Source organism: Arachis hypogaea, chromosome 15 (genome assembly GCF_003086295.3).
Source record: "Arachis hypogaea cultivar Tifrunner chromosome 15, arahy.Tifrunner.gnm2.J5K5, whole genome shotgun sequence".
Classification (NCBI taxonomy): domain Eukaryota; kingdom Viridiplantae; phylum Streptophyta; class Magnoliopsida; order Fabales; family Fabaceae; genus Arachis; species Arachis hypogaea.
The window spans coordinates 33139400-33151323 of NC_092050.1; the positions used below are offsets into that span (position 1 = coordinate 33139400).

Consider the following 11924-nt stretch of genomic DNA (forward strand, 5'->3'; position numbering starts at 1 on the left):
ATTCAAAAGAGACACTTTTATCATAAAATACCCATAATTTAATTATGTATATTTATAAAACTTTATTTTTTATCAAACTTATCATTTCTGTGCATCGTAGACAACACTTCACTAATTGTAACAAAAACAGAGAATACAAATGGCACTAAAACACATGTTACCACCTCTACTTCTCGTTGAGGACGAGATGCCAATCTCTCGTAGAGTATGAAAATCTAAAAGCATCATATACATGTTTTAACTCTCTATGTGACTCACTCATTTTTTTTTTTTTTTTGGTGACTATGTGACTCACTCATTTAATCACCAAAAACAAACCAATATAAAAAATTATTTTTGTAAATTTTGTTCTATATTTATATTTTTTAAATAATTATCCAACTATTTTCATAAAATTTCAGATTCAATGTATAATTATTAAATATAAAAATTTTTTGTTACTTATAAAAAAATATATTTTTTTTATTATTTATAACATATTTTGAAATTTTTAAAATTTATTTATTGTCATTCGAGATTATTTTGTACGCATGCTAACTTTTGGTAGTTATCCAAAAAATTATTAGCACATGTCAAGTGGCGAGACCACAGATGTCTAATTAGCCATCTTTATATTAGTCAATGCTTTGCTTGGTAAACGCGGTAACCCAACAAATATCCCAGTTTCCTACTTTCCGATCCGTAACCGCTTTTAGTAGGCATTCAATAATTTGATGGCAGAAAAAAATAGTGACTTGAAGCTTTTGAGTGCGTGGTACAGTCCAATGGCCACAAGGGTCAAGATCGCACTTAACATCAAAGGATTGGAATATGAGAACATTGAAGAGGACTTGAACTCCAAAAGTGATCTTCTTCTTCGTTCCAATCCTGTGCACAAGAAAATCCCAGTTTTAATTCATGGTGACAAACCCATATGTGAATCCGTACTCATAGTTCAATATATTGATGAGGTTTGGTCCAATGGTCCTTCTATCCTTCTTCAAGATGCATATGACAGAGCAATTGCTAGATTCTGGGTTTCCTATATTGATGAAAAGGTATCTTTATTATTATTATTATTATTATTATTATTATTCAACCGGATACGCACATGATATTTGATAATTTTTTCAACACCCAAAAAAGGGGAAAAATTGTTGGATATTTAAAAAGGGGCATGACGCCCATTATAACTAATATGTAATAATATAAGAATTTAATTTTAATATATTGTATTTACACATGTATTTAATTATATAATATTATATTAATAAAAATAATTATTTTTATATTAATTATATAAATAATTATTTAAAAAATATAATATAATATAGAATGCCTGTTTTTTGTTCAAAGGGGTCTTTTATTTTCAAATTATTCATGTAAAACTTGTGATTTTTTCTGAAGGTTTTGGTAAAGAAATGTTTAGAAATAAAATAAAACAAAATTGGTTCTTATTATTATTATCATACAAATCAAACCTTATATTGACTAAAAAATCAAAGGCCTACTCTTTTTTGCATTTGTATTCTTGTTAAAGAAAATAAAGAATTGGATAGTTAGTGTGAGTAGCTTGGATTTATGGATCAAACTCTTTTGAAGTAAGAAAATTGGTAAAATGAAAAATTAAAGTAGTAATATTCACACACAATAGAGATTATAAATTCAATAGTGATTAATTATTTATTTTGTCACTTTACATTTCTTGGAATTTTTTCCTAAAAGATTTTAGAAGTTTTTTTTCCTGAATTCATGATAATAGGCTTTGAAATTTAGTGAGTGAAACCCAAACCATTAGCAGCTTAGTGTAGATGAATTATGCCAGATGTCAATTAAGTTGGCTGAGAGTTCGTTAGAAGAAGTGGTTAGATATCATGAAGTGAGTGAGAGTTAGTTAAGGGTTGTTATTTAAGCGCGTGGCTTACGTTAATTATGAGGCTAGCTAGTATATAAGGTTTAGCCACATGATTCACTGGAAGGATTTTCCCATTCTGTTATGCAATGTGAAAATTCTCAACTCTTCTCTTCTCTTCTCTTCTCTTTCGATCTGTTTTCTAACTCCCATCTGTGATTTGCAAATTGCTTACCGATATTGTATATGTTGGCAATTAGTTGTTAGAGACAAAAAAAAAAGTATACAATGATAATTAAGACGTCCATTTTTCATACTTCAACTTCTTGTTTGAGTTTTCTGATTTGCAGAGAAGAGAAAATTAATTTCTCGTCTTTTTCTCCTTTATCTATTTCTTCCTTTTATTTTGTTTTGATCTAGTGGTGTGTAAAAGATAATATAGATCAAAGTTACTAAAATTTATAAAACCTAAAATCATATATAGATCATTAGCTGCTAGAGATAAAAAAGAGTTTATTTAAATTTGTGTTTTTCATACCAATTTCTGGAAGAAAAAAATCCTAAACAATCCAAATAGGACTCTTACATCCTTCTACTTGTCTATTCCTTTTATATTTTAGTCTTGAGTCAATTTATTTGTTGCATTTTAAATTTGGGTGTAGTTATTTGTTTGCACGATGAGCATTCTAGAAGCTGGTGAAGATGAAGAGCAAAAGAAGCCACACTTTGAGCAATTGGAGGAAGAAATACTTGTGAGGTTGGAAGAAGCATTCAACAAATACAGTGAAGGAAAGTCCTTCTTTGGAGGGAACAAGATTGGACTCATTGACATTATGTTTGGGAGCTTCTTGCCTGTTCTTGGTCTGATAGAAGAGATTAATGGAAAGAAGGTACTTGTCGATGACAAGTTTCCGGGGTTGGTGAATTGGGCTGCCAATTTCACTGCGAATTCGGCTGTGACCGGAACTCTTCCTGAGATTGACAGGCTTATTTTATTTGCCAAGGCTCAACAGCAAAAATGGGCTCTCGCTTATAAAGCTACCTCTGCCAACTAAAATTTTATTCGAATTCGTATGGAGATTGATTTTCTCTCCTTGGTTTGAATATTATATGTTTCTGTGGTGGTTTCTTTCTATGTATATTTGGTGTATGTGGGAGATGATATTGTATAACATTCAACGGAATACATGTTAAAGACAACTATATGCAAATTACAAAAGTTTAGGGGCGATTGGTTTTGGCTATTTTTATTTCCATTTTCAATGAAAATATAAATAAAATATAAAAATATGTTTGGTTGAATATTTCAAAATTATTTTTAGTAAAAATATTTTTAAAAATAAATACAAATTGAAAATAATATTTTTTTTTATTTTCAGTTTTTTCAATTAAAAATAATAAAAAATATTTCTAATTTAAAATACGATATTTTTAGTTGTAAATTTTTTAATTTATAGTGTTGGATTCTTTATTTTTTTTTTTAATTTTTCACCGATTAGAATTAAACTCTCACTCACTTATTGGAAAAATACAAAGCTAATGCCTCCAATCCTTTATTTCACTCTCTTCCGGTCTTCTTGTAGTTCTTCCAACTCTAATAGTTTATTTTTAGTTTTTTTATTAGTTTTTTATTCTTTTTTTTTGTATCCAAAGGTAAAAGATCCTTTTCAAGTTTTTTGTGCTATTTAGTTGAAAATCTTTATTATATTTTTTTAAATTGAATTTTAATATATTAAATTTGAGTTCTAAAATTAGTGCTTTCATTTTCTCTTTTGATCTTTACTCATTGTCACTTCGTCCTCTATTAGTTATCTATTAGTTATTTATTCGTAGTTAGCTTTCTTCCATTTTCTTTTATTTTTTTTCATTTTCTCCTTCCATTCAATGGTAAAAGTGTTTTTAAATTTTTTTTGTTGTATTTAAAAATTTTTACTATTTTATTTTTGTAATTTAAATTTAAATATTAGATGATGTGAAATTTGAGTTTTAATTTTTTTTTTGTTATATTCAATTATACTTTTTTTTTTATTTTAAGTTCTTTTCGTTTTCTGTCTTCAATGTTTTTCCAGTTTTTTCAGTGTTTCTTTAAAACTTTTGTGCTCGTATATTTTTTCATTAACGGGAATATGATAATTTTTTCTGTTCGTGTATTGTTTATTTTTCTGTTATTTTTTTGTATTTCTTCTTTGATTCAAAGTTTCTATAATAAAAGTGATCAATTCGATAATAATTGACGAGAGACATAAAAATTCATTTGTATTTGTATTCAATATAAAAATTTATTTATATTTTTATTTAATATAATTATTTCTTTTTCCTTTTTAACTGACTCTTATTTTTAAAACTAAATTCAACTGTACTCTCATTTTATGTGTTTTATTTATTTTATACTTGTATTTTATATTTATCTTTTAATATTAATACAATTTATTTGTGTTAAGGACAGTGATATAAAACAGGATCATAATAAATCGGAAAAAAAAAGTTAAGAAAGTGTAATTTAGATATTAAGTGATAATTAATGGAGATAGATATATGTTAGGTAGTCGGTCTTTGGCTTTTATATCAGCATCCACTTGTGATATAAGTTTGAGAACTCTTGTAACATTCCACCTTTTAATTCTAGTCATCAAGATTACAGTTTTATATCTTTCAATTTTGTTTTTTGCACTCTCTTTGCTGCACTAGCTTTTTTCCTAGAAAACCATAGTGTCAAGAACCTAAAAGTTTAAAAGATCCAGGACTTTTGCAAATAATTCTCCTCCCACATCCAATCACACCAGTCATCTATTAACAAAGATCAATCCTATTTTTGATAAGCTGTGTGAAACCAAATTTAAAATCTGATAGCAACAAGCCTTCAATGTTATTCAAGGGCAAAGTTTCAAATATCATTTCATCAAAAAACGCATTCTTCCACAATTTTCATCTACTTCTAATCAAGCAATAGGAATTTGAATCATTCTTTTACAGACAATGAAAGTAAGATGATTGTCATTTGGTTTCTTAGATGCTTACATCATTGGATGCTGCCTTTAAGAACAAAATGGTGGGTTATAAACTCAACTATGAAATATGGCAGAAAATTAAAGATTATTTTACACAATCAATTAAGTACAGGTTCAAGCAACTCAAAACTCAGTTGAAACTCGTAAAAAAGGAATATATTAGCTAGTGATTGCATCTTTAAGATCAACAATGTTGCCAATTCTCTTGCAGCTTTAAGTAATTCCCTCTCCAAGGAAGAACTGAATTTTATTGGAAGGGTTGTTAAATGAAGATTATCAAACTCTTCTTATTACTATCAATGCTAAACCAGAAATTTAGTCTTGTTGAGGTAGAGAACTTAATCATGTCTCATGATGACATGATCGAAAAATAAAAAAAAATGATTCTGAAATGCTACAAACAAATCTCACCCAAAATTCATTTCCAATTTTTCAAAACTCATTTAGAAGTAATGGCTTTAGAAAAAGCAGAGGGGTAGGTTTGTTCGAAGAGAAAGATCATTTTCTGCAAATAATAGATCACTGTATCAAATTTGTGGCCGTTTTAGACCCATTACATGGCATTATTTCAATAGATAAATTAAAGATATGTCTCCACCATCTGAAATTCAAGATCACCAGCCAAGAAGCTACCTCTATAGCCTGAACACCACAACAAATTTCAACTCTTCACAAGGATCATCTTCAACCTCGACCACTCCTCCGCACCTCCAGCACCATCTTTTTCTATTATTCTACTGCTGCAGCACTAACTTATGTTTTAGACCCTACTTGGTACTCAAATAGGACTCCGCATATTGTTTCGAAATCAATTAAAATTGATGACATGCTCAGAATACACCTTACTTTATTCATTATTTTTTTAATAATTTATTTGTTATAAAAATATATTCTAAGTACAAATTTTAATCTTATATTTATATATTTCTGACTTTTATATACTTTTAAGTATTTTTTGTTGGGATAAGAATGACTTATCACATCTTATGTGGATGCCCATTTTCCATAAGATAGAGTTTCCCAAGGATGAATGAATTTAATGTAGTTTGAAAAAGGGAAGCCTTGCACATGTATAAATAGGAGCATAGGCTGAGGCCTTTGAACACACACAAAAGCAATAAATAATTCTCTCTCCCTTTATGTTGCAATACTTATTCCTCTCTCTTTATATTTCTTTATCTTATATTTGTTACCTCTTCTTTATTTATTTATTTATTTAGTTAATTTATAACATGTTATCAGAACGAAGCTCTAACGAAATTTTAGGAAGACTCCAGGTAACAAGTTTTTATTATGTTGAAGCTCTCTCATCTTGAATTTAATACTCTTGATATATCTGGAAATAATTATTTATCATGATGTTAAAATCCATCTTGATTCAATGGATCTTGGAGATACCATTAAAGCTGAAAATAATGCATCCCAGAAGGATAAAGGCAAAGCCATGATTTTTCTTCGTCGTCATCTTGACGAGGGATTGAAAAATGAATATCCCACATTAAAAGATCCTGCAGATATGTAGAAAAACCTTGAAGAAAGGTACAATCATGTGATACTTCCTCAAGCCCGATATGTTAGAGAAAATTTTTTCTCGACCTTCCATGTCTCGAATGTGCTCCTGCAGCAGCAGTATCGAGAAAAAGAAATTAAAAATATTCTGAGTTAATTTTTTTGCCTTGTTGCTGATCGCAACAATGAGTTACTTTTGAGAAATCATGAAGCGCGCCCAGTTGGCGCCGCCCTATTTCTTGAAGCAAATGCGGCAAATTATAACCCCAGAAGAGGCAAATGGCAAGATTTTGATAACAAGAAAAATTATAGAAGGAAAAGAAATTATGTTCACAAGAAAGGATCTCACCAGAAGTGGGATAAAGAAAGGAACAATGGGCAAAATAGATTAATTGAGGATAAATGCTTTCGTTGTGGTGAAAAGGGCCATTGGTCACGTACCTGTCGTACCCCAAGGCACCTAATTGATCTTTAAAGAAAGAAAACAAATTTTGTTTCAAATAATGAAAATTCCACCACTCATTATGATGTATCTAATTTCTTTAAGGATTCTAAAGGAAATATTGGCTATTTGATCAATGATGGAATAGTTTGATATATGTATGTGTTTGTTAAGTATTCATGTGAATAATTTTACTGTGTATGTACTTCTACTCATTTTATTATTATTATCATTTGTGTTTGAAGAAAAATGACAAGGATATATTGGTGCGCAGAAATTGTGATTACACTTTGATTATGTAAAATTCATCGCTCTTTCTTTCCCTGGTAATGGCGCCAAAAACATGATGCCAATACCATGGTTCACAACTTCGCACAACTAACTAGCAAGTGCACTGGGTCATCCAAGTAATACCTTACGTGAGTAAGGGTCGAATCCCACGGAGATTGTTGGTATGAAGCAAGCTATGGTCACCTTGCAAATCTCAGTTAGGCAGATCTAAATTGATAATGGTGTTTTCGAATAATGATTAATAGACTAGGGATAGAAATACTTATGTAATTCATTGGTGAGAATTTCAGATAAGCGAATGGAGATGCTTTCGTTCCCCTGAACCTCTGCTTTCCTGCTATCTTCATCCAATCAGTCTTACTCCTTTCCATGGTTGGCTTTATGTGATACATCACCACTGTCAATGGCTACTTTCGGTCATCTCTCGGGAAAATGATCCAATGCCCTGTCACGGCACGGCTAATCGTCTGGAGGCATCACCCTTGTCAATGGCTTCATCTTATCCTCTCAGTGAAAATGGTCAACGCACCCTGTCACGGCACGGCTATTCATCTGTCGGTTCTCGATCATGCTGGAATAGGATTTACTATCCTTTTGCGTCTGTCACTAACGCCCAGCAATCGCGAGTTTGGAGCTTGTCACAGTCATTCATTCATTGAATCCTACTCGGAATACCACAGACAAGGTTTAGACCTTCCGGATTCTCTTGAATGTCGCCATCATTCTAGCTTACGCCACGAAGATTCCGATTAAGAGATCTAAGAGATACTCATTCAATTCTAATGTAGAACGGAAGTGGTTGTCAGGCACGCGTTCATAGGGAATGATGATGATTGTCACGTTCATCACATTCAGGTTGAAGTGTGAATGAATATCTTAGAAGCGAAATAAGAAGAATTGAATAGAAAACAGTAGTACTTTGCATTGATCTTTGAGGAACAGCAGAGCTCCACACCTTAATCTATGGAGTGTAGAAACTCTACCGTTAAAAATACATAAGTGAAAGGTCCAGGCATGGCCGAGATGGCCAGCCCCCTAAAACGTGATCACAGGATCAAAATACAATCCAGGATGGTCAAAAAGACTAGTAAAAGGTCCTATTTATAATAAACTAGCTACTAGGGTTTACATGAGTAAGTAATTGATGCATAAATCCACTTCCGGGGCCCACTTGGTGTGTGTTTGGGCTGAGCTTGAGTGTTGCACGTGTAGAGGTCTTTCTTGGAGTTGAACGCCAGCTTTTGTGCCAGTTTGGGCGTTCAACTCTGGTTTTGGCTCCTTTTCTGGCGCTGGACGCCAGATTTGGGTAAAAATCTGGCATTGAACGCCAGTTTACGTCATCTATTCTTGGCCAAAGTATGGACTATTATACATTTCTGGAAAGCCCTGGATGTCTACTTTTCAACGCAATTGGAAACGCGCCATTTCGAGTTCTGTAGCTCCAGAAAATCTACTTTGAGTGCAGGGAGGTCAGAATCCAACAGCATCAGCAGTCCTTCTTCAACCTCTGAATCTGATTTTTGCTCAAGTCCCTCAATTTCAGCCAGAAAATACCTGAAATCACAGAAAAACACACAAACTCATAGTAAAGTCCAGAAATGTGAATTTAACATAAAAACTAATGAAAACATCCCTAAAAGTAACTAGATCCTACTAAAAACATACTAAAAACAATGTCAAAAAGCGTATAAATTATCCGCTCATCACATATTCTGAAGATATTTGCCTTGCGGATAGTGCAAGTTCGCACACTATTCTTAAAAGTGATATATATATTTTACCCATCTTGTGCCAAAAGAAGAGTATGTTAATACTATTATTGGCTCGGGCAATGTAATAGAAGGCTCCGGAAGAGCTATAATTTTGTTTCCCGGAGGAACAAAATTTATAATAAATAATGCACTATTATCTACGAAGTCTCTAAGAAACTTATTGAGTTTCAAAGATATTCGCCGAAATGGATATCATATTGAGACAATGAATGAGGAAAATCATGAGTATTTATGTATTACAACTCATGATTTAAATAAAAAGATTATATTAGAAAAGTTACCCTCACTTTCATCTGGATTGTATTATACCAAGATTAGTGTAATTGAATCACAAGCCATTGTAAACCAGAAGTTTACTAGCCCAAATGAATTCATAACTTGGCATGATAGATTGGGTCATCCGGGAACAACCATGATGAGGAGAATTATTGAAAACTCTCATGGACATTCACTAAAGAACCAGAAGATTCTTAAATCTAGTGAATTTTGTTGTGCTGCATGTTCTCAAGGGAAGTTAATTTTAAGGCCATCACCAGTAAAGATTGGATTTGAGTCCCCTGAATTCCTAGAAAGAATTCAAGGTGATATATGTGGACCTATTCATCCACCATGTGGATCTTTTAGATATTTTATGGTCCTAATAGACGCATCTTCGAGATGGTCACATGTGTGCTTATTATCTTCTCGCAATCTGGCGTTTGCGAGATTACTGGCTCAAAATATTCGATTAAAAGCACAATTTCCAGAAAATCCAATCAAAGCAATTCGTCTTGATAATGCTGATGAATTTACTTCCCAAGCTTTTGATGCTTATTGTATGGCTAATGAAATAAGTGTTGAACATCCAGTAGCTTATGTTCACACACAAAATGGGTTAGCAGAATCACTTATTAAACGCCTCCAATTGATTGCTAGACCCTTGCTTATGAGAACAAATCTCCCAACCTCGGTTTGGGGGCATGCTATTTTACATGCCGCAGCACTTATTCGTTTGAGGCCAACAAGTTATCATCAGTTCTCTCCTATGCAATTAGCTTTTGGCCAGCAGCCAAATGTCTCTCATTTAAGAATATTTGGGTGTGCGATATATGTTCCCATTGCACCACCTAATCGTACCAAAATGGGACCCCAAAGAAAATTGGGGATATATGTTGGATATGATTCTCCCTCTATAGTGAGGTATCTTGAGATACAAACGGGAGATGTATTTAAAACCCGGTTTGCGGATTGTCATTTTGATGAATCAAAATTTCCAACATTAGGGGGAGAGAGTAAGCTTCCTGGAAAGGAACTTAATTGGAATGCATCATCGTTGATGCATTTAGATCCTCGATCAGGGCAATGTGAACTAGAAGTTCAAAAGATTATACATTTGCAAAGAATAGCAAATGAATTGCCTGATGCATTTTTCGATACAAAGAGAATAACTAAATCTTATATACCAGCAGAAAATGCCCCAATTCGAATTGATGTCCCAGTAGGACAAGTAGCCACTGAAGCAAATTCACGCCAGAAGCGTGGCAGGGCGGAAAATGCCCCAATTCGAATTGGTGTCCCAGTAGGACAAATAGCCACTGAAGCAAATTTACGCCAGAAGCGTGGCAGACCTGTCAGTTCCAAAGATAAAAATCCTCGAAAGAGAAAAGATGTAAATATTCCTGTTGAAAAAGACATTGTAAAGACACATGCAGTTGTCTAAAATTCTGATATAACGCCAGAAGACGTTCAGGTACCTGAAAATTATGAAAATGACGAGATCTCGATAAATTATGTCTTTACAAGAGAGAAATGGGACCGAAATAAGACAATTATCAATGAAATATTTGCATATAATGTGGCATTGAATATCATGCATGAAAGTAAGGATCTTGAGCCAAGATCAGTCGAAGAATGTTGACAAAGGAATGATTGGCCAAAATGGAAAGAAGCCATGAAGGCTGAGTTAGACTCACTTGCAAAACGTGAAGTCTTTGGACTTGTAGTCCGTACACCAAAAGATGTAAAACCTTTTGGATACCGGTGGGTATTTGTGAGAAAACGAAATGAGAAAAATGAAGTTGTGCGCTATAAAGCCCGACTTGTGGCACAAGGTTTTTCACAAAGGCCCGGTATAGATTATAAAGAAACGTATTCCCCTGTAGTGGATGCGATAACATTGCGTTATTTGGTCAGTTTATGTGCATATCATAAACTGCATATGCATTTAATGGATGTGGTAACAGCCTATTTATACGGCTCATTAGATCGGGATATCTATATGAAAGTCCCTGAAGGACTAAAGATATCTAAACCATCAAATGAATATTCACAGGGGTTATACTCAGTTAAATTGCAAAGATCTTTATACGGTCTAAAGCAATCTGGACGAATGTGGTATAATCGTCTTACTGAGTATCTGGCCAAAAATGGATTCAAAAATGATGATATTTGTCCATGTGTTTTCATAAAGAAATCCGCATCTGGATTCATTATAATTGCTGTGTACGTTGATGATTTAAATATCATTGGAACTCCTAAAGAGATTCCAACAATTATAAAAACTCTAAAGGAAGAGTTTGAGATGAAAGATCTTGGAAGGACTAAATTTTATCTCGGCCTGCAGATCGAGCATACAAAAAATGGGATCTTTATTCATCAAGCGACATACACAGAGAAGATCTTGAAAAGATTTTATATGGATAAGTCACATCCATTAAGTACCCCAATGATTGTAAGATCTTTAGATGTGGAAAAGGATCAATTCCATCCTAAGGAAGAAAATGAAGATATCCTTGGTCCTGAAGTACCATATCTTAGTGTCATTGGAGCGCTAATGTATCTTGCTAATAATACACGACCCGATATATCATTTGCTGTGAACTTACTAGCAAGGTATAGTTCCTCTCCAACCAGAAGACATTGGAGCGGAATCAAGCAAATCTTTCGATATCTTCATGGGACGGTTGATATGGGATTGTTTTATCCCTATGGATCCAAGTCACAACTAGTTGGCTATGCAGATGCTGGCTACTTGTCTGATCCACATAAAGGGAGATCTCAAACAGGATACCTGTTTACATATGGTGGAACAG

General features: G+C 33.0%; 1 protein-coding gene across 1 annotated transcript; it reads left to right on the forward strand.

Moving 5' to 3' along the window:
- The first annotated feature begins 253 nt into the window (after positions 1-253).
- Positions 254-3060, forward strand: LOC112750152 (glutathione S-transferase U17). The gene is made up of 2 exons (XM_025798724.3): positions 254-1037; positions 2494-3060. The coding sequence occupies exons 1-2, from the start codon at positions 714-716 to the stop codon at positions 2884-2886; spliced, it is 717 nt and encodes a 238-aa protein (XP_025654509.1). The 5' UTR covers positions 254-713; the 3' UTR covers positions 2887-3060.
- The last annotated feature ends 8864 nt before the right edge of the window (positions 3061-11924 follow it).